The following is a 23,062-nucleotide window of genomic DNA, read 5'->3' on the forward strand; positions in this document are numbered from 1 at the left end:
TAGCGAGACAAGTCGAAGGTTGAAAACTACGTGCTTGAGCAAAAAGTTAAACTTGTGCGTCGTGGTTTTATTTGTAGGTAACCGCTCCCTTTGGCGTTCTTAAATGTAACGTTTGACAAAATTGAGCTCCTTGTTGGGGAAAAATGACACATCAAGCACATTCCCTGTCAAGTTTGTTTTATAAGGACAATTTTAGCTCAGCAAATGACAATCCATGGATTAATTTTAATGGCTCATAAAGTGCAGTACTTACAGTATTGATAGATCCTGAGCAGGCGTGATAACAAAATCTGTTGATTCTTGGCGACATTAAAGCACCGATCAGAAGAGCACACAGTGGAAATAACATTACTCAGATGTACAAAATGCATTCCTATTAATATTCACATACTTTTCCATCTTCAACTAAATAATTGAAAGATCACAACAAGAGGCAACAACTATTAATGTATTACAGGAAAGATTGTCAAGTATAGGCTCAGTTGTGAAACATGCTGATTAAAAAAAGAGATTGAACTATGTCTAAAAATGTCTTTGAGCAAGTGGAAATGTTTTGGTTTTTTTTTTGTAGAAAAGATGTAGAACAACAAATATCAAAGGCTTTCAAAAGACGACAAAACGGACAATTTTTAACAACGCGCTCGGCGCACGCAATAAGGCTGCTGTACTCAGGCGGAAAATAATCTCATAATTAAACAACTATAAAACCATGACGGACATCACAGCATTGATTAATGCACTTGACAAGGTTGTTGCGGCTCAGAGGAAAGTTATAAAATGTTGATTGCAAAGAGCATGAGTGGTCTTAATAATAATTATTAATAATCAAAAACCTGATCGAAGTAAACATCTTGAAGCACCTCGTCTGCTCTTCTGTGAGCAGCAATTTGTCAGCTGGTGACGGCGGTCGTTCTGCGAGGAAAAAGGTCAGCACGCCACCCTCTGCAGGACGTAGAGGATGCCGACGTTGTCGATGGTGACGAACGTGGAGAAGTCGGGCGACACGTGGGTCTTCTTCAGTGCGCCTCCTGTCGGGTAGAAGGTCTGCAGGGCTTCGCCTTTGTCCACGTCCCACCACTGGACGAGGACACGGTGAGAGAGAAGGTTTAGAAGCGTAAAGAGTGGGTAGCGATATTTTTACATACCTTGATGTAGCCGCCGGTGGAGACCAGCAGGTAGTCATCTGGGGAGAAGTGCAGATCGGTCACCCAGCCTCCGTGCAGCGAGTCCAGGCCGTCCTTTCCGTCTGACGAGCAAACCTTCAGCAAGGAGCCTTCTGTGACACTCCACAGCTGGCAAAGTCAAAAACAAAACTTTAATAATACGTTTTTCGCTATTTACAGTATGCCTCGGTCCTGTGGTCAAGCTTCGGGATGTTTGAGGGGCTGGAGGGCTGACCGTACCCGGATCTCGCCACCGTCGTCCCCCGTCGCCAGCCGTCGCCCGTCCCAGGAGAAGCGGCAACTCCGGACGCAGTCTTGGTGGCCGCGGAGTTTGTGGACGAGCTGCCACGACTCACTGTGCCACACCTTGAAGCCCATAACAAAGATCCATTCAGCAAAAGCACCGAAGAATAGAGCGTGGCGTTACGGCTCGGACCTTTGCGGTCTTGTCAGCAGAGGTGGTGGCGAAGCGATGCCCATCCGGGGAGACGTGACAGGACAAAATGGCTCCCCGGTGAGCCTCGATGTCCTGCAGCTCCTCTCCGCTTTCCAACTGCCACACCTGAGAAAGCGAAAGAGTCGCAGTGTTACGTTTCACCGCAAGATAAGGCTCGTCTTATGACTATTTACCTTGACTGTGCCGTCAAAGGACCAGGTCAGCAGTCGTGTTTCAGCGGGCGACAGCACAGAGAAGCATCGGACTTGCTCCTTGTGGCCTCGCAGCGTGAGACACTCAGACGATTGCCACTTCCACACCTGCACACAGCGCAAATACATCAGCAATCTATAGGCGCACTGAGGAAGACAACGGGGGGGGGCAACAGCCCACATTGATGGTGGCGTCCTCGGATGACGTGATGAGCGCTTGGCCGGCGTGGACGAACTGGCAGTGGAGCACCGTCCTGGTGTGTCCCCGCAGGGTGGCGAGAACCTTCCCAGAGGGGATGGCCAGAATCTGCACACGCAAGAAATAACACCAACACTTAGGACAATCGAACAAGATGCTCATATTCCGCTGACCTGTCGAAGTTACGCAACAAGGGCAAAATATGCAGTTTGATACCTGCACGGTGCCATCCTCCGTGCCAAAAGCCACAGCGGAGGGCTTCCTGCACAAGCATGTGCATCGGATCCGCCACGCCATCTCCTCGGACTGAAACAGCAGCGAACCCGCTCTGCCAGCGCGAACCTCCGTCGCACACAATACAGCGAATCAACCCGTCAATCAATTGTTTTCCGCTTCCACGTTGCCGCCAGCTCACCTGCAGTCTGTTGCGGTTGTCTGCAGCCGAAACCATCAGTTCTCCATCTTCTCCTGGATTGAAGAACGCATCAGAGTCTCTTTTCAGGCGCACGGCTGAGGTGGTGTGCGCCTTATTTGTCTCCCATAGCTGCAAGGGGGAAAAAAGATCGATTTTTAATAGTTTATTCACAGTCAAATCTAACTAAGTGGTTGAGTGCGTCTCACCCTGACGGTCTGGTCGTCGGAACAAGAGAGAAGCTGCGAGCCGTCGGTCGAGAACTGGACTTGCTGGACCCAACTCAGGTGGCCGCTGCAGTCGGCCATCTTCTTTTTGTCCTCCAGGTCCCACAGCTGGAAGAGACGCGAAGTTCACGGGATCGCCGTTTCAATCTTTCATCGTGAGAGTCGGAAACATGGGGGGGCAAAGTATGGCCCGTGGGCCACTCACGGCCTGGTCCGGTCTTTAATACGAACTACATAGCATTTACATTTTCAAGAGGCCTGTCATATTTTATTTATTCTCATTTAACTGTTTTTTTTCTAAAATTGATTGATTAAAAGTCATTCATTCTTTATTATCTCATTAAATTGGTGAATTATTCTCACAAAGAAATCCAAAATATTTGTAATCATAATATTATTTTAAATAATTGAACGAATAAATGAAAATAATGTGTTTTTTTTGCTAATTCAACTTTTGATTTGGAAAATTGAACAGGTTATACATGTTTTGATATGTTGACAAGCATGCAACAACAGATTCTTTTATTATTCAAATAGAAAATACACGGTCATTTAAAATGGATCTTATTTTATAATTGGTCATTAATTATGCCGAATTAATTGTATATGATACAGTTTTATAATGCGAATGAATTATTACTTTATGATAGTAATACAATACTTAATATACCATTTTTTTATAACCTGATCTACGTTTGCCCACCCCTGCTGGTCTAAAAAGATGTCTCTTACTTCCACCGCATAGTTGGAGAAGGCTATGGCCAGCAGGTTGCTGGCGGGACACACGTGACAGTACTGCACCATGCTCAGACGACCCGTTCGGATCTCAAACAGCATCTGTGACGTCTCCACGTCCATCACCTGGCGCAAAACCAACACTTTAGAAAACAACGCCGTCACAAAATATACACCGATTCGACACCCACTCACCAACACGGCACTCCTGACTGCGCACACCACCCGTTTGCCGTCGCCCGTCCACGTGCTGCACTTGACCGGAACCTCCTCGCCGGCGTCTGCGCACCACTCCCACACGTTGATGGTCTTCCACTCGTTGGCGGAAGACACCTCGAAGAGCTGCAGTCAGACAGATACAGGGTACATTCCATTTAGCTGGGAAGCTTTTTGACATTTTTCAGTTGTAAGTTGAGTGCCAGGAATTCTTAATGGTCACCTTAACAGTGCCGTCGTTGGAGGAGGTGGACAGATAAGTGTCGTTGGGGGAGAAACAGCAGTGGTTGACTGGCTCAAAGTGCCCGAACATGGTGTTCTGTGAGGAGGGTTTGTTCAGGTTCCACAGCTGAAACAACACATGCAGACAGATGCCAACAATACTCACAGGCATATATTCTTTATACTCAAAATCTCTAAATTGCCGTTGGCTGCCACGAGTAAAGGTTTTGCACAAATGCGACCCTAATGAGGATACATGGGACACAGATAATGGTTGCATGGATGGATTATACTGCCCCCAGGTGGCCGAAGGAGCAGCACCATGTCCACTGAACTGGAGCAGAAAATATGTCAAATTAATTTCAATAGCACCGGTGATTTACCTTGACGTTCAAGAACTTGTCATTGGAGCAGGTGGCCAGCAGGAGGCGCCGTGGCGTGTTTGTGAACTGGCAGTGGTTGACCTGCTCCTCGTGCTCCTCCTCGAAGACCCTCAGCAGCATGCCACGCTCCGCGTTCCACACCTGAGAAGACACGCGGACACTCCCAAAAATATGTGTGGGGAAAACGCAGAAGAGTTATAATGTCAATTATAACTTAGCGTTACCTTTACTTTCCTGTCACTGGAGCAGGTTGCTAGGAGACGGTCGTCGGGGGAGAAGGCGCAACAGAGAACCTCGTCATCGTGGGCTTGGATCTCTGTCAGCTTCTCGCCGGACGTGCTCCGAAACATCTGGAAACATCGGCAGTGAGTTTTAAATTGAAAGTGAGACAGGACAGCCCCCCCCAAAAAAAAGCTGTTTGATTTTACCTGGCAGCTATTTTAATTTGTGGTAAATTGCATCATATATTTCCTTTTTAGAAACTCCAGCGTATATTTTTTATTTCAATCACTTGGAATTGCATACCTTGAGCGTCTTGCCGGCTCCGCAGGAGGCGATCTTGGACCCATCGTGGGAGAAGCAGGCGGCGTAAACTGAGCCCTGGTGGGGGTGGATCACCAGCCGGGAGAGACTCTCCACGCTACTCTTATTTCTGGACAAGGAGACAAAAATGGATCCAAATCCCTCCCCAAAAATCTGAACGAGGCTTTCGCGAGGCTTGCTTACAGCCAATCAAAGTAGAGTTTCCCGCTACTGGCCCGTTCCCGCGCCTGCTGCAGAGCCTGCCTGTAGACTTCCGAGGTCTGAGGCTGCGACAGAGCCAGCTGGACCACGTCGGGGAAGGGCCGCTGCTCCAGCTGATGGCCGTTGAGGGACAAAAACTCCTGGAAATGACTGCGCACGTCGCTGTTCTGCGAGGACCAAAACTCCTCAGACTCCTAAGCAATCCTTCACGCTACATTCTGCACTTTGCCTACCTTTTTGTCCAGAATGGGTCCATATTCCACAAAGTCATTGATCAGATGAGCGGGACCCAGTACCTGGGCCTTGTGGGCGACCCAGTCCAGAGAGAACATGAGGGAGTAGAGCTCCTGGGAAGACAACAGCGCCGTCAGGAATATGGACTCCACTCCCTGACTGTTTGTGCGCTACCTGGGAGAGGTTGGCTTTGGCCATATGGTAGGTCAAGAACCGGATCCAGTAGAGGCACTCGTCGTCTCCGGATGTGGGCGGAGCTTCGCTGTAGTGCTGCTGGTACTGACGCACCACCTTGGTGTGAAGGTTCTGCAACACAAGCACACACACACACACACACACACACACACACACACACACACATCGCTAAAATGCAATACTTTAATTGAATTTTTAAAATTGTATTATTATTTTTTTTGAGAGCATTACAGACCTCGAGTTGGGTGCGGTTCTGCTCGACCAAGAAGTCCAGCTGGAGGTCGTGGAGGTAGTAGAGCTGCGGCCTGCTGTGACTGTCCATAAACAGCAGAGACTTGTTGACAAACTCCTCCAGGATGTCCTCCACCTCCTCGGGCTCGAGATCCCACAGGACGGACAACACCTGAAGAACCAGCGCCAGAACAAGGTGTCATTTGGATCGGTGGAGGCACATCAATAGGCCTGGTAATGCGATACAAAAAAACTGAAACTGTATCTTGACAATAACATATTTGTCCACCAGGTGGCACTTCTCATTTGGATCATTTTAAAAGACAGACTGGAAAAATATGAATATAAAATATTGCTACAGCTGATTTTGAAGGTTTTTTTTTCCTGAATGTGCTTTATAAATAAATGAATAAATAAATAAGTTATTTTATTTTTAAAATGAGGACAGTTGACTTTTTAACAGTACTAAACAGAGATTAGACAGTGTTTTTTTTAAGGCTAGCTATGTTTACTTGTTTTAAGAAATCTTACCAATTCATAAAGTAAAACAAAGATAAACACAACAAATCTTTGTCAAATTTCCCTCTTCAATTGGCAGATAATTTTGCTTAAATTAAGTAATATATTCCTCATTTAATTATTACTTGCTTTATAAGCCTCATATTTGCAGTGTACATACACAACGGTGTGAGTTCATGTACGAAATGAAATTGTCTGGGTGACCCCAAACCTTTGAACGGTTTTGTGTGTGTGTGTGAAACAACTCGATTCACCTTGGCAGGAATTTTGATGTCCCGTTCGAGCACGGCGAGGTCCCGGTACAGCTCGCGGTGCTCGTCGGGCAGCACCTCGATGCTGGCCGCCATGGCCTGGTCCAGCGCGTCGTAGTCGTACGCCGAGGACCTGCGTATGCGCTTGAACTGCTTCTGCTGCAGCTGCCGCAGGTAGTAGCGCCAACGGTCGGGCTTGTCTTTGAGCAGCGCGCCGATCAGGGAGACCACCAGGGGGGAGCCTGGAGCGGACAAAACGTGATTAAATATTCGAAAAGCAAGGATTTGATTGGATTTTTTTTCCACATTTACGAGTGAGGGTTGAGATCGCAACGCACCTTTACATTCTCTCACAATGCTCCGAGCTTCCTCGGGCAGACCTTCAGGAGTTTTTCTAGTGTACAGCGCGAGAATCTCCAGTCCTTTGTGGTCATCCAGACCGCTCTCAACCTCAACTTCATATTTAGCACCTGAAAAGCAGTTTGATGGTTTGGTTTTCATCTAGAACTTGGCGCACAGCGGTTGGTTGGGAATCAACTGAATCACTTACCGCTGACTGAGTCGGTGAGGCTTCTATTCCTGGTGGTCAGAAGTATGCGACAGTGAATATCAAATGATTTTAGGACCGTGCTCTCCCAGATGTCATCAAGAATCAGCAGAGATCTGCAGACCGACAAGCAGACTTCAATTCTCAAGGAAAACTATCAAATCTGATCATATGCGGCAGATATTAACCTGGGATATCTGCGCAACACGAGGAAGCGCAGACGTTCCTTGGCCTCGTCCAGGGAGGTGGGAGGCCGCTGGAGGTGCTGGGAGTCCAGGCTCTGCTCCAAACGGAAGCACAGCGCTTGGATCTTCACCAGCAGGTCGGCTTTGTCCAGCTGGCCGATGGACAGCCAGTGGACGCCTCCCGGGAAGCACTCTGTAGAAAAGAAAGACGGGAAAGAAAGAGTGTATCGCAACCAAATCATTGGGTGTAGAAATAAATTCAATCCGGAGATGAATCACCTTCAATGAGTCCTTGGTCCCGGACAGCTTCCGCCGCCAGCACGGATTTTCCCGAGCCGGCCATGCCGAATACCGTGACCCACCCTGGTTCCTCCCGGAGACGGTAGAGCTTCTCCCGGATCCGGTTGATCAGCTCGGGTCGGCTGACAAAAACCACTGGCCTCTGAGGGACACCGCCTTCACTGAGAACTATTTGGACTGATCGAAAAAGAAGGAACAGTCACAAGAGGACGGACGGGAACCATTATGTCACAATTCCAAGATTCCGACTTTGAAACTTTGCAACCCTAATCCTCACTGTCAGAACTCTTTGGTGATGCACCAGGAAGCTCGCCCTGAAGCAAACTGGCCAAGTCGTTGTACGCCTCCTTGACCAGAGCATTGTAGAAGGAAATAAAAGCATTGTTGTCCTTCTTGAGCAGCAGTTCCAGTAGCGCCGCCGCCTGATCTTTCCTGCTAGGCTGCAGAAAGACATTTAGATCAGCACATACTTCAGTTGCGGGGAAACATATTTTTAACTTCCGCCGACCCGGCTGCTGATCCTCTCCTCCTCCTCGCCGCTCAGCACGCCGTCGCTGACCATGTGATCCATCAGGTAGGCGGGCTTGATGTCCTGTTCCAGGTTGCGGCGAAAGCGAAGCAGGCAGCTCCGCGCGCCTTCGTCCAACACCATCGCCGACCATGCAGCAAAGCGACGAAGCAATGGAGATACTGCAACAGAGACAATCACGTTGACATATTTTTATCAGTGTGGTGAGGCTAAAACACCACCAGAAGCAGCCACCTACATTTACCACCTAAAGTCAAATATTTCTTCCATGAAATTGTATTAATTTATTCCCAAAAGTCTATTTGCGTCTTTTTTTTGGGGGGGGGAAGGTCACACATCATGGTTTGGTTCCTGTCAGGTTTTATGTAACGTTACTGGAACCTATTTTGACCATTTTAAGTAAATGTAAGTGTATAATTTTGGGAGCTAGACAATTAATAAACTTTGACATATCCAGGATAAGTTAGCTCAATCAATATGTCTCCAAACAGTAAATATCACAATGAATGAGAAAATAACCAAAGTACCCAAAATGAAACAAAACTAGCTCTAACCTTCCCGAACAATTTCCAAATGACGTTTCCAGCAAATATGAAGTTGACATGAAATTTGTCATTGAAAAAAAAAAGATCCTCATCGTTGATTTTACAGCCCAGAACGTTAGCGACACTCTTCCTGCATGTCGAGACAAGTGCTGAGAAACAAAGAAAGTCATCGCAGGAGGATACTTACGAATGTCTTATTTTCTCTACCGGGGAGGATATTTGTCAAACTGAGTATAACCTTAATTTATTGTCACAAAATAAGGTAAGAAGTGAGCAAATAACTTGTTTTTAGAAGCCTCACGCCCAATTCTTGACAGCCTGCTTCCTGGTTGACAATAACAACTCGCCCGGCAGGAGGCGACCAATAGTGTGCCAGCGTTCAACCACGTGACACGTGAGGTCATCCGTGCTTCTTGTTTGTAACTGGGCAGACTGTTGATGCCTTTAAGGACTTGTTTGCTGGAAAAAAAGAGATTTATTTACTAAATAAGTTAAAACCTCATTGAAGGAATTATATGTTCTCAATTATTAATAGCGGACACCAATAAAAGCAGAAAACTATCCCGTGGTACAATTGTCTTTCACAGAATGGGATTATTTTAAAATATGTGTATTTTATTTCTTGTCATGACGGACGACAATTAAACGTACCAATGCTGCCAAGAGACAGATATGAGGTCATTTGTTTATCTCACACATTTGCAGTGATTATGCAATATAAATTTCCCTAAAGACAGATTTTTAACGGGCTATTGCAAAAATATCAAAACATAACACATTTAAAAATATACACGCACCTGCAACAATTTTGTATCATTTACATTTTTATTTATATTGCTGTAGTACAGAAGAAAACAACCCATTTTTAATGTAAACTTCAGTTAAGGTAAATAATTTCTTTTCTGTTTTGCGCATCTTTGGATCCAGATTGGATGCAGAATCCCTCTGCAGCTCAGCACCTTTGACTTCTTTGTCTCCACGCGGGTTCTGTCAAACCAATGCAGGAATATGGTAACAAACTACAGTACCGAGCCATGTAACAAACATCCCCCATCACACAAAGAGAATAAACTGATGTATAGCGCAAACATTTGGCAAATTGACACACAAAAATGCTCCATGTATACAACATACAAAAAAAATCCATAGTTTTTTTAAATAGCTCCTTTAAGAAGCTAAGAGCTTTGTAGTATGATATATATATATATATATATATATATATAATACAACTTTAAAACAGTCATAATGTGCTATTTTGTAAATATAGGAATCTGCTTTAAAAAGCTAGAGCTTTTCACTACATTTGCATGTAAGAATCAAAATGACACGATGCTAAAAAGTAGGTATAAATTAAACCAGTGATTCCCAAACATTTTCACCGGATGTCCTGTGGGAAACACAATGTATTGTTGATCTATCTGTCTATGCCATCGACATATAGTGACAGGCAGAAAAATGAAATGCTCTTCCGCTAAATGGCAGCCCGTTGCTATTCATACGACAGAATAAAAGCTTTGTGTTCTAAAACTAAACAGGCCCATCTTCATTATTTCAGTGTTTTTGTTATGTTTGGCGAGATAAAGGTTGGGCGACATTGTACTGTATTCAAAACTTCGCTGCGAGCAAAGCAAGCTCAATTTGTTATTCTGGTGTCTTGTCGAAGAAACTAAATGGACGTCATAGGTTTATTCGGAGGTGACAGAGTCTTGAGGAGGGGAAGGCGGTGACGGCGACGGTGGCGGCGGGCTGTTGCTGAACATCAGTTTCCTGATGATGTCGGCGTAGAAAGGTCCATACACGCCCTTGTTGTAGTTGACCAGGGAGAGGAACTTGGCGGCCAGCGAGGCCAGCTCCGAGCGGATGGCGGTGAGGCCGGCGGGCGTTTGCTCCAGTCTGGCTTGAGGTTTGGGATCGCAGATGAGCGCCGTGAAGTAGTGCTGCACGCGGTCCTCTGTGGGTGAACGGAGGGATGTTAAGACATGATTCCGCACATCTGGAAGCAATCCGGAACGTACCGACGAGAGTGCGGATGGGGTTGTCTTTGCGGGCGGTGCTGCAGATCTGGCCCGTGAGGGTGGCCTGCATCGCGGGGCTCAACGTGGGGTAGCCCCTCTCCGCCAGGGACTTGTTCAGCTCGCTGCAGGTCTGAGCGCTGACGCCCACCAGCGCATCCTGCAGGCTAAAAGTCCTGAACACACACAAAATAACAATATGCAGTCAGAACCAGCTCCGTGTGAAAGCGCTATATGTACACTCCGCACTGTCTATTCTATGTCGTGTGTACTCACGGGTTGCGCGTGTGGTCGAGCAGCACGGCGGTCATCCTCTTGAGGCGCTCGGACAGGGCCGCCACGCCCTGGACGGCCCCGCCCACCGTGCTGTGAACGATGAGCAGAACCTCGTTGACCGCCTGCCACTGCCTCAGCTGCGCCTGCACCTCCCGCAGACGCCCCTCGTCCGTCATCCACGTCTAAACGCGCCACCGAAAAGAGCATTTGCGCGTTATTCGGCACAGACCTTCCTACCTTTTAGGAGTCCGCCACTTTATTTATTTCTACTAATTTGAAATAATCACCTCATACTGGACAGCTGGGCAAATGTTTTGCAGTCCCCAAATTCCCACTTTCAAATTTCAAACCGTTCAGCTAATTCAGGACATTTACAGAACGATTTAAAAGTAAGTGCAGTCACCTCAGGGAGCGGGTGCTCGGTGTAGTCCCACATGAGGATATGTACGAAGGCTACATTAAGGACTTGGAAGGGTCCAGGTAGACACAGCTGTCCTTTTCCCTGATTGCTCGGCATGGTGGACAGAAGCTCCTCAAAAGTCATTTTGATCCAAGCGGCGGTGTGCTTCAAAGCACCTGAAGGAGACCCCGGGCACACAGAAAGACGTCAATCACGGATCGTCTTCACCCCGTCGACGTGGTTCCGCTCACCGGGCGTCTTGTCCAGGATGCTCTGGAACTTTGTCCTCTCGTACTCCACGCTCTGCTTCTGCATGACAGGCCGCAGGTTGTCAATGGTCAGGTTCACAATGTCGGCCTTCATCAGGTCCAGCACGCGGAAGATCTCCCTAGTGGACGAGGCACTCACTTCAATGAGGATTGATTATTTGAAACCCTCACCCTTGTTTGAATCCCTAATTTGAGACAGTAACCCTGTCTTCAAACACATGGGCTGCGTTTACCTGAAGAGCGTCACAATGTTGCCCGTGCTCTCCCTCAGCTTCTTAATCTCGTGGTCGCGGACGGGCGCGCACAACTTTCCCATGACGCCGATGACGTACGAGGCGAGGCCCGCGATGTCCACGGCGTCATTGTCCACCTGCTGCCGGATCAGGTCCATGTCCAGCATCTCCAGGATCTGCGTCCGCATGCGGTTGGAGCCCGGGTTGAGGAAGGACAGCAAAATCTGTCCCGCCAGGGAAATGCCACGTGTCAGCGTTTGATTGAACGACATGGCGAACTGCGATTTTATACCTCTCGGATTTCCTCCAGCAGCTTGATGGCTTGCTGGTACTCGGGCGGGTCGTCGTTCAGCTCCGACTCCAGGATGTCCCAGAATGCCTTGTGGACGTTGTCGCGGACCATCTTCCATAAACTGCAAACACGAAATGTTAACAACTGACATTTAAAACGCACATGGGAAAAAGGGCAATATAAACAATAGTGAGAAAAGATTGGAAATAAAATTTGTTAATGTGGTGAAAGCAGTGACTTTCTTTCTTTTTCTTTTTTTCAATAAAGGACATTTCTAAGTGACCCCAAACCTTTGAACAACAGTGTATATACAACAGTGTGTTTTCATGGAAAACATGAAATTATCTGGGTGACTCCAAACATTTTAATAGAAGTGTATGTGAATAAAAAGCCAAAAATGCATAGAAGACACATTTTGATAATACCGTGCCTGTGCGGACATGAGCTGAATCCTTTAGCTCAATGTTTTCCCACCCTTTATTCAGCCAAGGGACATGTTTTACACGGGAAATATCTCATGAGACACCACACAAAACAAAAAAAAGTCACAAAAGTATATTCACTGAAATAATGATCATCTTGTCTCACTTAACTCACAAAGTTACTGCGTCAGGGTAAAATCTGGGCGTGTTTAGTTGACACAAAGCTATTATTCTGTCGTATGAATGGCAACATGTGGATACACAGGTTTACTGTACCTTCTACCATTCAGTGGAATTTGTTCCACATTGTTCTACCTGTCACTACACGTCTCTGGCATCGACAGATGAACAATGATGCATTATTTGTATAAAATACATTTTTCTCTTCTTACAGTTTACTGCTCGCCATTTGAAAGCGGTCTTCCCAGCTACGTTTAGACAACTTTGTTGCAGCCCAGACTTGTTCCGCGACGCAGTGGAAATATTTCTGTGAGGTGTGAAGCAATTGAGAGTCACCGGCACCGCGAGGAGGAACAATAAACGCCGACGATGACATCTTAATAAGCGTGCTCATTACCTGTCCTCGGGTATGGCGTGCGGCTCCAGGTGGAAGTCGCGGTTGACGACGATCTCGTGGAACAAGCTGAGGTTGGAGAGATCTCTGGCGGAGCCCATGACCTCGTCCAGGGTGGGCGTCTTGGGAGGGCTCGCTAGCAGGGAGACGAGATATATTGTATATATTATAGAATTTGATCATTGGTAGTTGATCATTTTGGTCACGTCATCGCAAAATGAAACGTTCGCATCGTTTCAGCTCTACTCCCACTTTAAAACACAACCGTAGCTGAAAGTAAATAGTAATCGAGGCACTCACAGGAGGGCGTGCAGTGTTTGCTGGAGCCGTCGCTGGTGAAGCTCTCGCGCGAGCAGTCGGTGTCGCTGGCCGACGCGGTGCTGTCGCAGCGCCCCGACGACGTCGATGACTCGCCGTCGCTGGAGGTGGAGGACGGACGCTCGTTGTTCAGGGGCATCGTGGCGCTGCGAGGGCAACCAGAGAGTCTCATTATAAATCCTTACTCGGCTTGAAATCCTAATTTGAAACCCTAACCCTTGCTTGAGTCTTTTGGGGTATGACCACTCATTTCTGCTAGGCCAGTCACCAAGGAAACGGTTGCCACATGACGCAATAGATGGTCAAACAGGCAACAACAGCAGTCCCACTTTTAACAGCGTCTAGTATTGAATGGGAGCGATGTCTCGGTGAGATCAAGTGTCGCCATGGCAATGCGGCAAAACAGAGGGCTGTTCAACTCCAGGATCCAGTTACATTTGGCTTGTTTTATAGTAAAGGTGTCACAAAAAATGTTTCCTAGAAGGAGCAAGCAGCAAAGATGATGACATCATAGCGACCCGGATTGGTCGCTTAGTAATAGCCATGATTATCTGAAGCTTGAAAAACTTGTTCTTTATAGAACTTGTCCTCTAAATGTCTGTCCTGGGACTCCTATACGTCTTGTAGTGTTTTATTTTTATTGTAGAATGGCATTCTTATAATTAGACAGGTGGATAATATTATCTGAGGCCCCACCGAGTGCTCGTTCTGCTATCTGGAGCTAAAAATGAATGCCCACTCCCACTTTGGTTTAAAGATAGCAGTTGTAAAAAAAAAAAAAAGGGGGGGGGTTGTGGTGGTGGCTGGTTATGTGTGTGTGAGAATATGTGTGTGCGCGAGTCCCTGCTGTGTCGTTCATTACATAATTCGCCCGAGCAGATAGCTAGGTCACATAAAAAAGCAGCAGGCCAATTTCCACGGATTATCCAGAGAGATTCCGGACGAGGGATTATTTGTGGCATCTGCGCTTCCTTCACGACAAATGTCAAAACGGCGACATTTGTCCATTATAGATTGGATTCAGAGGCCTATTTCTATTTCACACGGTTACCTGCAGTCTGTGTGGAAAATTAAGTCATATAAAGATGCAATAACATAAAAAAACATATGGATTTTCGAGCAAGTTCATGAGCAAAAAAAAACCGTGGAAAATATAGTATCAATAGTGCAGGTTCAATTTTGCATCCATGTTATGATTGTGGGTAGCAAAGTGTCAGGACAAAGAGGTCCAGATTGCTGCAGCACAACGTAAACAAAGCAGTGGATAAAGAAGGCGGGGCTTAAAAGGCACAAACACTCCCCATTGGATGGTTCTACCCGTCTATCATCCCAACATGGAAAATCTTTGGTTCCGAGCATAACACATGGACAAAAAAAATAAAAAATCCACACACGCGTGGAGAACCTTGTACACGTGATCTGGACTCCAGATCCAAGCAACAACAACAATACCCAATAAAGTATTTTCAGATAATCATCAAAACAACAACATGATGTATTCATAAAGTCTAGATTAGCACATTTCTGTTTGTTTACTGTCACCCACAGCAGTTTCTTTTTCCACGTTTAACACATTTACGGTACAGTGATGTTTACTTGAATGCATCATTTTAACTAACTCTTAGTTCGGTCCGTTTTGTGGAAAAGAAACACAAGCAACTGTTAACTCGACGATTCCAACAAGTTTTCACAAGTGAGCAAAACTCAAACGAGTGCTTCAGGATAGTTTAAAGAGGGAAAAAAGTACATTGGAAACGTGTCCATACCGTATTTAAGTCTCCCGGGATGGAGACTGGTAGGAATTAGTTGTTTTGTTTGGTGAAGTTTGGTGTTTTCCCGTGTTGCAATCTTGGACGGTTTAAAGGTCCTTCGATACATCGGAGGAGCTCGAGGACATATGGGCGAAACCATTTATGACACGCGGGGGGGTGATGTTTCGAAGCACGCGCACAAAAACAAGGCCAGACAGTCGGATGTTACATAAAGTGTAAACACTATAAATGCTAGCTGAGAATGAGGGGAATATAACATATTTTCTGTACAGTTCGATCGGAAGGGGAACAAAAGCGTGACAGTGGCTACCGTACCGCCCCTGAGAGAAATGGTACGCTCCCCTTGTGGGAGGTCTTTGTTTACGGATGTGACTTCACTAAGGAATCAAAATGCCAATTCTCGTCTTAATGACACTTTAGTCGACATTTAATATACGTAATCGCACGCAATTATAAGTACGAATTCGCTCTTGTATGTAAAATCAGTGACTTGGACATTTCAAAGTGCAGTTTAGCTACCCTTTTGTCCATCGCAAAAATAAGTAAGACGCCCATTAACGATTGTATACTTTCCTTTATATGTACACATTTTCATTGAACAACCTCAAATCATCAGGAAATCACACAGAACACACAAATGTCAGCAGTAGTGGATGGAAGATGTTGTACAATCGGAATGACCAGAGGCTTTCGGAAAGCAGCCGTAAAATGACAACTGTGCACTTTTAGATTAAAATCTAAGCGTATCTAATGAGTTGTGTGGACGTTGGAGGTCATCCATCATTACTATTACTCAGGCCTCTTAAACTCTCACTCAAGTCAAACTGCAGAGGCCCTCCGTGCCTTTCAATTAAAAAAAAAAAAAAAAAAAAAAAACCTAGTGACTTCTTTTACCATTTAAAATTTGACATCTGAATGCTACACTGCATGTGGAAAACAGGAATTATTCAAAAGAACGAAACAAGCTAAACCTTCATTGGTCAAATTGAGAGAGAGAGAGAGAAAAGGAATCAATACAAGTTTAACCGTGTAAGGCACAAGAGCCTTGTTCGCATTAGCGTCTTGCTACAAGGGGCACTCCAACTAGTCATACTGCATTTAAAAAGAAGTGAAATGTCAATGTGTGTATTGGGCTCCATATGGTACAGTAACAAGGAGGATACTAGTCCTGCAGCGATTGTTGTCATTGGAGCCAGCCTGCTTACTCGATGCTACACGTCGAGCTACCTCCCTCCCTCCCTCCCTCCTGTCCTCAAATACTCTGAAGCCGGAATTAGATCATTCAGATTCATAAAGTTACTCTCAACTCCCACGTGCACCCCTAAGAACATCAAGTAGAAAAGAGTAAGAAACCTCACAGCTTTGTAGAAGACGGCATACAAGAAGTAACACATCGGTCGTCCTTCAAATACAAATGAGGTGCAGAATGTGAGCGCGGTCAAAAATAGACATGGCAAAGATTGACTTTTTCAACTTCACATTGGTTCTTTTCAGCCAAACAAGTCTTTCAGGTCGTTGTTGGCCGACGTGCTGTGCTTCAGTCCGCTTTGGTTGGCGCCGGCGGCCGTTTGGGAGAAGTTCTGCGGGCTGAAAAAAGGGTTCGCTTGCATCCCGAAACCCGCCGCTGGAGCCCCCCGCACGGCGGGCTGAGCGTTCTGGGCCGGGGCGAACTGGCCGAGCCAAGGGGTGCCGACCCCGGGTGCCATTTGATTGAGGGAGACTTTGGGCTTGTTGGCCGTGAAAAGGTTGTCCAGCGGCGACATGTTCATCTGGCCGTGGTTCTGCGCCAGAGCGCCAAAGTTGGGGGTGCTTGCGGCGGTGGCCATGCCGCCGTAGACGCCGGAAGCCGGCGGCCGCATGCTCGTGCCCATGCCCGTCGCCGAAAAGCCCATGGCCGGGTTGAAGCCGTTGGACACCGGGGCGCCCATGGAGGACGAGGGCAAGGCGGGCATGGCGAGGGAGGCCTGCGCCACGGGTGGTCGCGGCGTGTTGGTCAAGGACATACTGTTCAGGGACGCCATGTTGGTGAGCAGGCTGCTCGTCAGATCTTTCGCCTACAGGAAAAACATTTTCACTTATACATTTTTCCTCAAGTCGCTGACAAATATTAAAAGGAAAACAACTTGCTGGAAAAGAAATGCAGTTTTTGCGCTCTTTCTAAAACACCCTAAAATGCCGCCAAAGTATGAACCACCTTTGAGTTGGCGGAGGCGGTCGGTTTGATGCTCTGCGGCGCCAGTGGCTGCTGACTCCTCAGTTTGGCCGCCTGCTCCTGCTCCTTAGCCAGTCGCTGTTTCTCCTCCAGAGTCAGAGACATCTGAAGACACCAGAGAAAAGGAGGTGATTATCTTCAAGAGATCTTCACAAAACCAAAGATTTGTGGTCTTCTCACTCTGTTTGGCTGCGGGGCTGCTGCTGAGGATCCATTCTCCTTCCCGTTCACCCCCGTGCTACCGAAGATGTCGTCGATCTGAAATAAATGTACGAAATTTGAATGAAAACAACGTTGGAAGTTTAATGCACGTGCGGACAGTGTTCTGAGCATTATAGTAAAACTAGCCTACGGGAAATTAATGATGGTGTGAGATTATTATTAAAGACAGACTCGTGCAAGTGAAATGTTTATGAGCGCAAGAAATCTTATGTATGAGTTTATCTGCCGCATGAATTATTGTAACAATAAAATGTTCTTGCTCTTGACTGGTAATAAACTCACCTGTTGCGACGACGGCGGGCCCTTGGTCTCCTCTGCGGCAGTGCCGGAGATGTTCAAACTCCTGATAGAGACGACGGGAAGCAATGAATAGAGAAAGAAGGATGCTTTTGTGTCTCTGTGGTTTGATATGGAAATCACCTCTGCTGCTCCTGCATGATGTGCAGCTGCTCCAGCTTGGTCTTGTGCTCGGCCTCCATGCGGCTCAGCATCTCTCGGATGACCACCATGAACGAGTTGAACTAGAACACGGGAGGGGGGAAAAAAAAAAAAAAAAACACCTAAGAGGGGAAATTCATGAACATCTTCCATGAAAAAAAATACCTGGTTGAGGTTGAGGTTGCTGTCGATGCTGAGCGACACTAAGTGCGGCAGGCTCTTGGTGGCCAGGTTCTCCTTGGGGATGCCCAACTTCTTGTGACTGAAGGTGCACTTGTAGATTCCTAAAGAGGCGACAGGTAAGGCAGCGCTCAAATAATTAAACATTTGTAAAAATTAAATTGGGAACAGGAGTAGTACTGTAGAAGCTCACCCAGGATTCCCATGAGCACTGCCGGTTCCCTGGAGGGGATCTGCTGCAGGAACGGCAGGATCTCGTCAATGACAAACCACTTGTCCATGTATTCCAGGATCTTTCCCAGACACACCAGTGAGTTCACGCGCACCTACGCGGCCACAGGAAGGGAAACGTCACAATGGACTAGTGTGTGTGTTTTTTTGGAGAGAGTGGTGGGGGCGGGGGGGGGGGGGGGGTACTCACTGCGAGCGAGGACGTCTGCAGGCAGGCGGATTTGATGCGAGGGATGAGAGAGTTTTTGATGGAGGGGTAGTCGATCAGGTTGGCGAATGTCGGGATGATGTTGAGGCACAGCTCCTGGAAGACGGCGCACAACATACAACGAGAGTAGTTTGACAACAACTTTGCACTGGTTAACTTCCGAATCATCGAGGCTGAGCAATTTAAAAACATTTATTTTTATTCTATATTTTTCCATCGTAATATTCCAATTGTATTCTCTTAAAATGAATATTTTATAAATTAATATATAAATTGTATTTTTTCCTCCTAAATAACCCATAGTGCAGTTTTTCCGCCAACACCAAGTAATGAAGGATTTTGATATGACCAACGTACAGTATTATTTCAGAAATGTCCTTTTCCACAGTAAATTCAAGGTTAAAGTTGCATAGCTTGAACTAAATAATTTATTTTAAACCTAAAATGTGCATCCGCCTCGCCTGCTAAGCTAATGTTGTGTTAAAAAGACATTACAATCACTAATTGTTCAACAGTCTCCAGCCTTCCTACCCCAGTGTTATCATGGAAGCGCAAGACAAAACTATGATAACAAATACACAAAATGGCCACCTGGATCTGCACAGAAGGGGCTTCCAGAGCTCGGTAAACCATGGGCAGAACGCTGTTCTTGATGTGCTCTGCTGGCGTTTTGGTCAAGAGCAGGTCCATTTTTTGCAGGAAGATCAGCAGAATCTGCACGGGGACACAGGCGGAAGTTACGAAACCATTTTCTGCTCCACATGGTCAAGCACTGGCTGACCACCTACCATGTTACTAGCCTTAAGAAGCATGGGAGGAAATAGAAAGACACGTCTGATAATGCGACAAAGTTCCATATCTGGGTTTTTCTGGGCTGAATGTTAGCTCTACCTGGATGGGCTCCTGCTGTTGGAAGACGGGCGTGAGGTCGGGCAGGATGAGGCGGATGTACTCGTCCTTGGTGCACTCCTCGGCGATGAGCAGCACGTTGGGCAGCACGAAGGGCACCATGTCCGGGTTGACGAACTCAGAGGTGAGAGACGGAAGGATGCGGTAGACCACCACTCTCTTATTGAGACAGGAGGGGGGGGAGTGATCAATTCAAAGTTTCTTCTCATTTTGGCAGAAAATCTGTAGTGAAATTGCTCATTTTCTTCATTCTGGCTGCTTTCAAAAGCGTTCATTTTATTCAAATCTGCTTTTTAACAAAAGTTGCACAAGAATTGTGCCACTATTTTCCCGAACTTCTGATTTCAAATTGAATGTTCAAAATATTTAAAATAGCAATCAAATAAAGGGGCAATTGTGTACAGTTGTGCCTTCAGTTACAAGTTTAATTGGTTTCATAACTAGCCTCGTAACTCAAAACTGCTATCTCAAATCCTCTTTCCACATAGAAAAAAAATCATACAGACACAAACAAAGTAGCTTTTCAGCTGCACTAATATTAAACATTATTGGCAGAGGATAACGAATATACTCCTATGAGTATTGTTATACTGTTTGTCTACATGTGTTGATGCATCGTTTGTGTTCAAATATCCCATGCTAAGTGTTAATACCACCGCCACGTAGATGCTATTTGTTAGCCCGTCTTTGGTATTTTGCAACGTGTGTTAGTATTAAGCTAGCGGACATTCAAAGTGATGTGGTTGTTTTTAAAGTTATCACGCGTTTGTTTACCTTGGGGAGTTTGGGCAGGACTTTGGGGAGGCCCTTGTAGAATTGGGACTTTTGGAGATTGTCCCTCTGGAAGATGGAGTCAAAGTACTGCAGCGTGACCGCGCCCACGTCGTCGAAAAACGGAATCTGGATTTCCACACGGGGGAAAACATTTTTTTTTTTTTATCCATCAGACACAAAAAAAAGATGAAGTTGTGATGCCCACCTTGGTCATCTGGTCGGCGTCAGGGCGCACGTTGGGCGTGACACTGAGCAGCATTTTCACGTGGTCGCGTACCTCCTCTGGTAGTTTGTTCAACAGAGCCGGACTTATGTTGGTGAGCTACAAAAAGAAAGTAAAAACTTCTGTTACAGCACGACAGCCAATCGTGCGTGAGGGGTGCGTCGTCATCCCTCCGCGGGCACCTGGTCGAGCTGACGGCTGAAGCTCTTGAAGATGTCGTGCTTGTTGACGGCGAAAACGGGCTTGCCCTCGTTGAAGACGGCGTGCGCCACCACGCCCAGCGAGTACATGTCGGAGGCCGTGTCGCAGCTGACCGACAGGATGTACTCGGGCGCCAGGTACTCTGGGTTGGGCAGGCACAGCGGCGGCAGGTTGGGCTCCCATTCCTTACAGGAGAATTTAGGCTGCGAGGGAGGAAGTGTGGAATCAGACAAAAGTGACAAATTATGGGAAATTGATGTTGCGTGTCTCTGTGCACTCACATCAGGGTCTGACGGGTTGCTGGATGAAATACTGAAGTCAAAGCCCATAATCTTCCACGAGCCACTCTTATTGAGAATTATGTTCTCCGGACACAAGTTGCCGTGGACCATTTTCACCCCACTGTGCAGGAAGGACAAACCCTCCGAGATCTAAAATTGCATTAAAAAGTAGAATTAAACATCTAATATTGAATCTGATCATGTTTCATGTTTGTTCTTTCCGCTTACCTGAAGCAAGCCGTACTTGGTCTCCACGTCGTACAGCTTGTACTCCTTGATGTCGTTGGGCACGGGGCTGGGCAGGTTGTCCCAGTGGCCCAGCACGTTGGACAGACTGGCGAAGACCGGCTCTGTGCAGAAGGCTAGACAGTCTCTGGGAAAAAAAAAAAAAACAGACCAAAACATTGACACATTTTCCAATCGATCATTGTGGGGACAAAAATGTGTAAAGCCAAACAGAAATCTGAAGAATGTCACTAGCGGGAAAAGGCACATTAGCGTATGCATGCGGAATGGGCTTACTTTTTGGACATAATGGTGACAACGAAACGACATGCAATGGGATAACAGCTCTTATTGTGTGCTAGTCACCGCGACTCCTCCAGAGGATGCTGAACAGTCAGGAGACGGGGGTGTCGCAGTCGAGTCAGCTGTTGCACCCCTCTCTTCAGGGAGTCCACAATTTGGTCCTTGTCAAACTTCTGGTACTTGTCAATCATCTTCTTATCGAAGACAAACACGGCCACTTCCTAGAGATGGGGGGGGGAAAAAACATTCTGTGAGCATTTCTACCAAAAGAAAAGGACAGCATAATACGACGCACCTGCTTGGTAGACTTCTTGGTGCCGTTGTAGATCCTCCAGCACAGTCCGGGACCGCCGCTGGCGATGTGTCTGCCCACCTCGAACTCCCGCGTGACGGGGTTGCCCATGACGGCGCTGGTGACGTCAGCCGTCACTTTCGTGACCGTGCTCTTCAGCTTATTCAGCATGGACTCCATGGTGAGGCCGGACAGGGCAGCTGGAAGGAAACCTGGGGAGGTTTAGGATCTCATGTGAAGTAGGTTATTCACGTTTCAGGTGAATCATTTAAAGAGATGTCTCCGAGCCAAATAAGGCCTTTAAAACGCTTGAAAAGGAAGTTGAAGGCATCTTACGCAACGGGAAGTCTGATAAAAGAACATAGTTGAGCACATTATGAGGTGGCTGTGCAGCACTTTTTTTTTTTTGGGCAAATATCAAAATTGTGTCCGTACATTCTGTTCTGCTTCCATCACTCGGATGCACGTCACATTTTCAGTGTTGATCGATAAATTATGATCACATTTTCTCGTCTCACGGTCAACAACCGAGAATGTTAAATCAATTTTAACGCACCATCAGTGAATTATTTACGTTCTGTTTTCTTAACAGGTATCTTAGCTACAATTATTCCACCTATTAGTACTATCTACTTTTTGTAACGTCAGTTTGGATATCATGTTATATGTTTTCTCATGAATTTTAAATGCAGCATTTTAAAAAGAATACGTAGCATTATTGATGATGATGAGCTAGTCGTGGCTCGGGCAGGTCACACCGGGTAACATACAACGTTATCTTGTTGTACTAAATAACGAGAGCTCGCTGACATTTGTACACTGTGATGTTAAATCACACCAGTTTAAAACATTTCTATTTAATATTCCTCCAACGATTCACCGCGGTACTCGTGAACCGAAGCTAACTAGCCGACAATGCGCAGTGACATCATTGTCGTTACAGTCATGAGTCCCAAGCTAATATTTCGTCAAATCGCCGTAACTTACAAGAATACAGTACAAGAAGTGATTCCCTGTTTTAAAGTCCCCTCCGCGAGGAGCGCTGTCACTGGCCTGCGTGACTCACAGCCCCCATGTTTTTTTTAAAAAAAAAAAAAAAGAAAAAAAAAAGTAGCCTACTCCAGAATGAACTCGCATGCTAGGCTAAAACGCCTCCCAATGCTAGTTCCGGGTTTGACGAGCGTAAATCGACGTCACGCTTCACTATTTTGCAATCCCAAATTACAGTGCAGTTCAACGCGGTCACTATTTTGCAATCACAAATATGAATATGTACATGAAAAAATAATTTAATAAAATACATGTATTAG

General features: G+C 46.3%; 3 protein-coding genes across 8 annotated transcripts; all 3 read right to left on the reverse strand.

Moving 5' to 3' along the window:
* Positions 1-39: 39 nt before the first annotated feature.
* apaf1 (apoptotic peptidase activating factor 1) lies at positions 40-8,808 on the reverse strand. 5 transcript variants are annotated; one of them, XM_061668085.1, is made up of 27 exons: positions 8,673-8,808; positions 7,920-8,101; positions 7,689-7,851; positions 7,391-7,588; positions 7,115-7,304; positions 6,930-7,042; positions 6,718-6,849; positions 6,383-6,621; positions 5,614-5,781; positions 5,358-5,489; positions 5,183-5,296; positions 4,932-5,116; positions 4,731-4,857; positions 4,430-4,555; positions 4,206-4,346; positions 3,824-3,949; positions 3,580-3,726; positions 3,382-3,510; positions 2,632-2,757; positions 2,426-2,554; positions 2,227-2,352; positions 1,993-2,118; positions 1,794-1,919; positions 1,600-1,725; positions 1,404-1,529; positions 1,146-1,292; positions 40-1,077 (listed from the first exon to the last, which is right to left on the reverse strand). In XM_061668085.1, the coding sequence occupies exons 2-27, from the start codon at positions 8,061-8,063 to the stop codon at positions 928-930; spliced, it is 3,756 nt and encodes a 1,251-aa protein (XP_061524069.1). In that variant the 5' UTR covers positions 8,064-8,101; positions 8,673-8,808; the 3' UTR covers positions 40-927. The 5 variants fall into 5 exon arrangements, with proteins under 5 accessions (XP_061524069.1, XP_061524070.1, XP_061524068.1 ...); XM_061668086.1 differs by lacking the exon at positions 2,227-2,352; XM_061668084.1 differs by having other exon boundaries at positions 1,993-2,352.
* A 494-nt stretch (positions 8,809-9,302) lies between these two features.
* On the reverse strand, positions 9,303-15,162 carry tcp11l2 (t-complex 11, testis-specific-like 2). Its single transcript, XM_061667753.1, has 10 exons — positions 15,048-15,162; positions 13,264-13,427; positions 12,967-13,099; positions 11,968-12,088; positions 11,676-11,899; positions 11,425-11,561; positions 11,177-11,349; positions 10,774-10,955; positions 10,501-10,673; positions 9,303-10,436 (listed from the first exon to the last, which is right to left on the reverse strand). The coding sequence occupies exons 2-10, from the start codon at positions 13,418-13,420 to the stop codon at positions 10,171-10,173; spliced, it is 1,566 nt and encodes a 521-aa protein (XP_061523737.1). The 5' UTR covers positions 13,421-13,427; positions 15,048-15,162; the 3' UTR covers positions 9,303-10,170.
* Positions 15,163-15,607: 445 nt separating this feature from the next.
* On the reverse strand, positions 15,608-22,826 carry scyl2 (SCY1 like pseudokinase 2). Of its 2 annotated transcripts, XM_061668268.1 has the most exons (18): positions 22,740-22,826; positions 21,756-21,964; positions 21,524-21,681; positions 21,161-21,305; positions 20,933-21,082; positions 20,633-20,854; positions 20,433-20,549; positions 20,228-20,353; positions 19,436-19,612; positions 19,136-19,258; positions 18,527-18,640; positions 18,299-18,431; positions 18,091-18,209; positions 17,908-18,008; positions 17,770-17,830; positions 17,446-17,523; positions 17,248-17,370; positions 15,608-17,107 (listed from the first exon to the last, which is right to left on the reverse strand). In XM_061668268.1, exons 2-18 carry the CDS (start codon positions 21,930-21,932, stop codon positions 16,544-16,546), a joined length of 2,688 nt encoding a protein of 895 aa, XP_061524252.1. In that variant the 5' UTR covers positions 21,933-21,964; positions 22,740-22,826; the 3' UTR covers positions 15,608-16,543. The 2 variants fall into 2 exon arrangements, with proteins under 2 accessions (XP_061524252.1, XP_061524253.1); XM_061668269.1 differs by lacking the exon at positions 22,740-22,826 and having other exon boundaries at positions 21,756-22,724.
* Between the last annotated feature and the right edge of the window lie 236 nt (positions 22,827-23,062).

The sequence above is a fragment of the Phycodurus eques genome, chromosome 22 (genome assembly GCF_024500275.1).
Source record: "Phycodurus eques isolate BA_2022a chromosome 22, UOR_Pequ_1.1, whole genome shotgun sequence".
NCBI classification, from domain to species: Eukaryota; Metazoa; Chordata; class Actinopteri; order Syngnathiformes; family Syngnathidae; genus Phycodurus; species Phycodurus eques.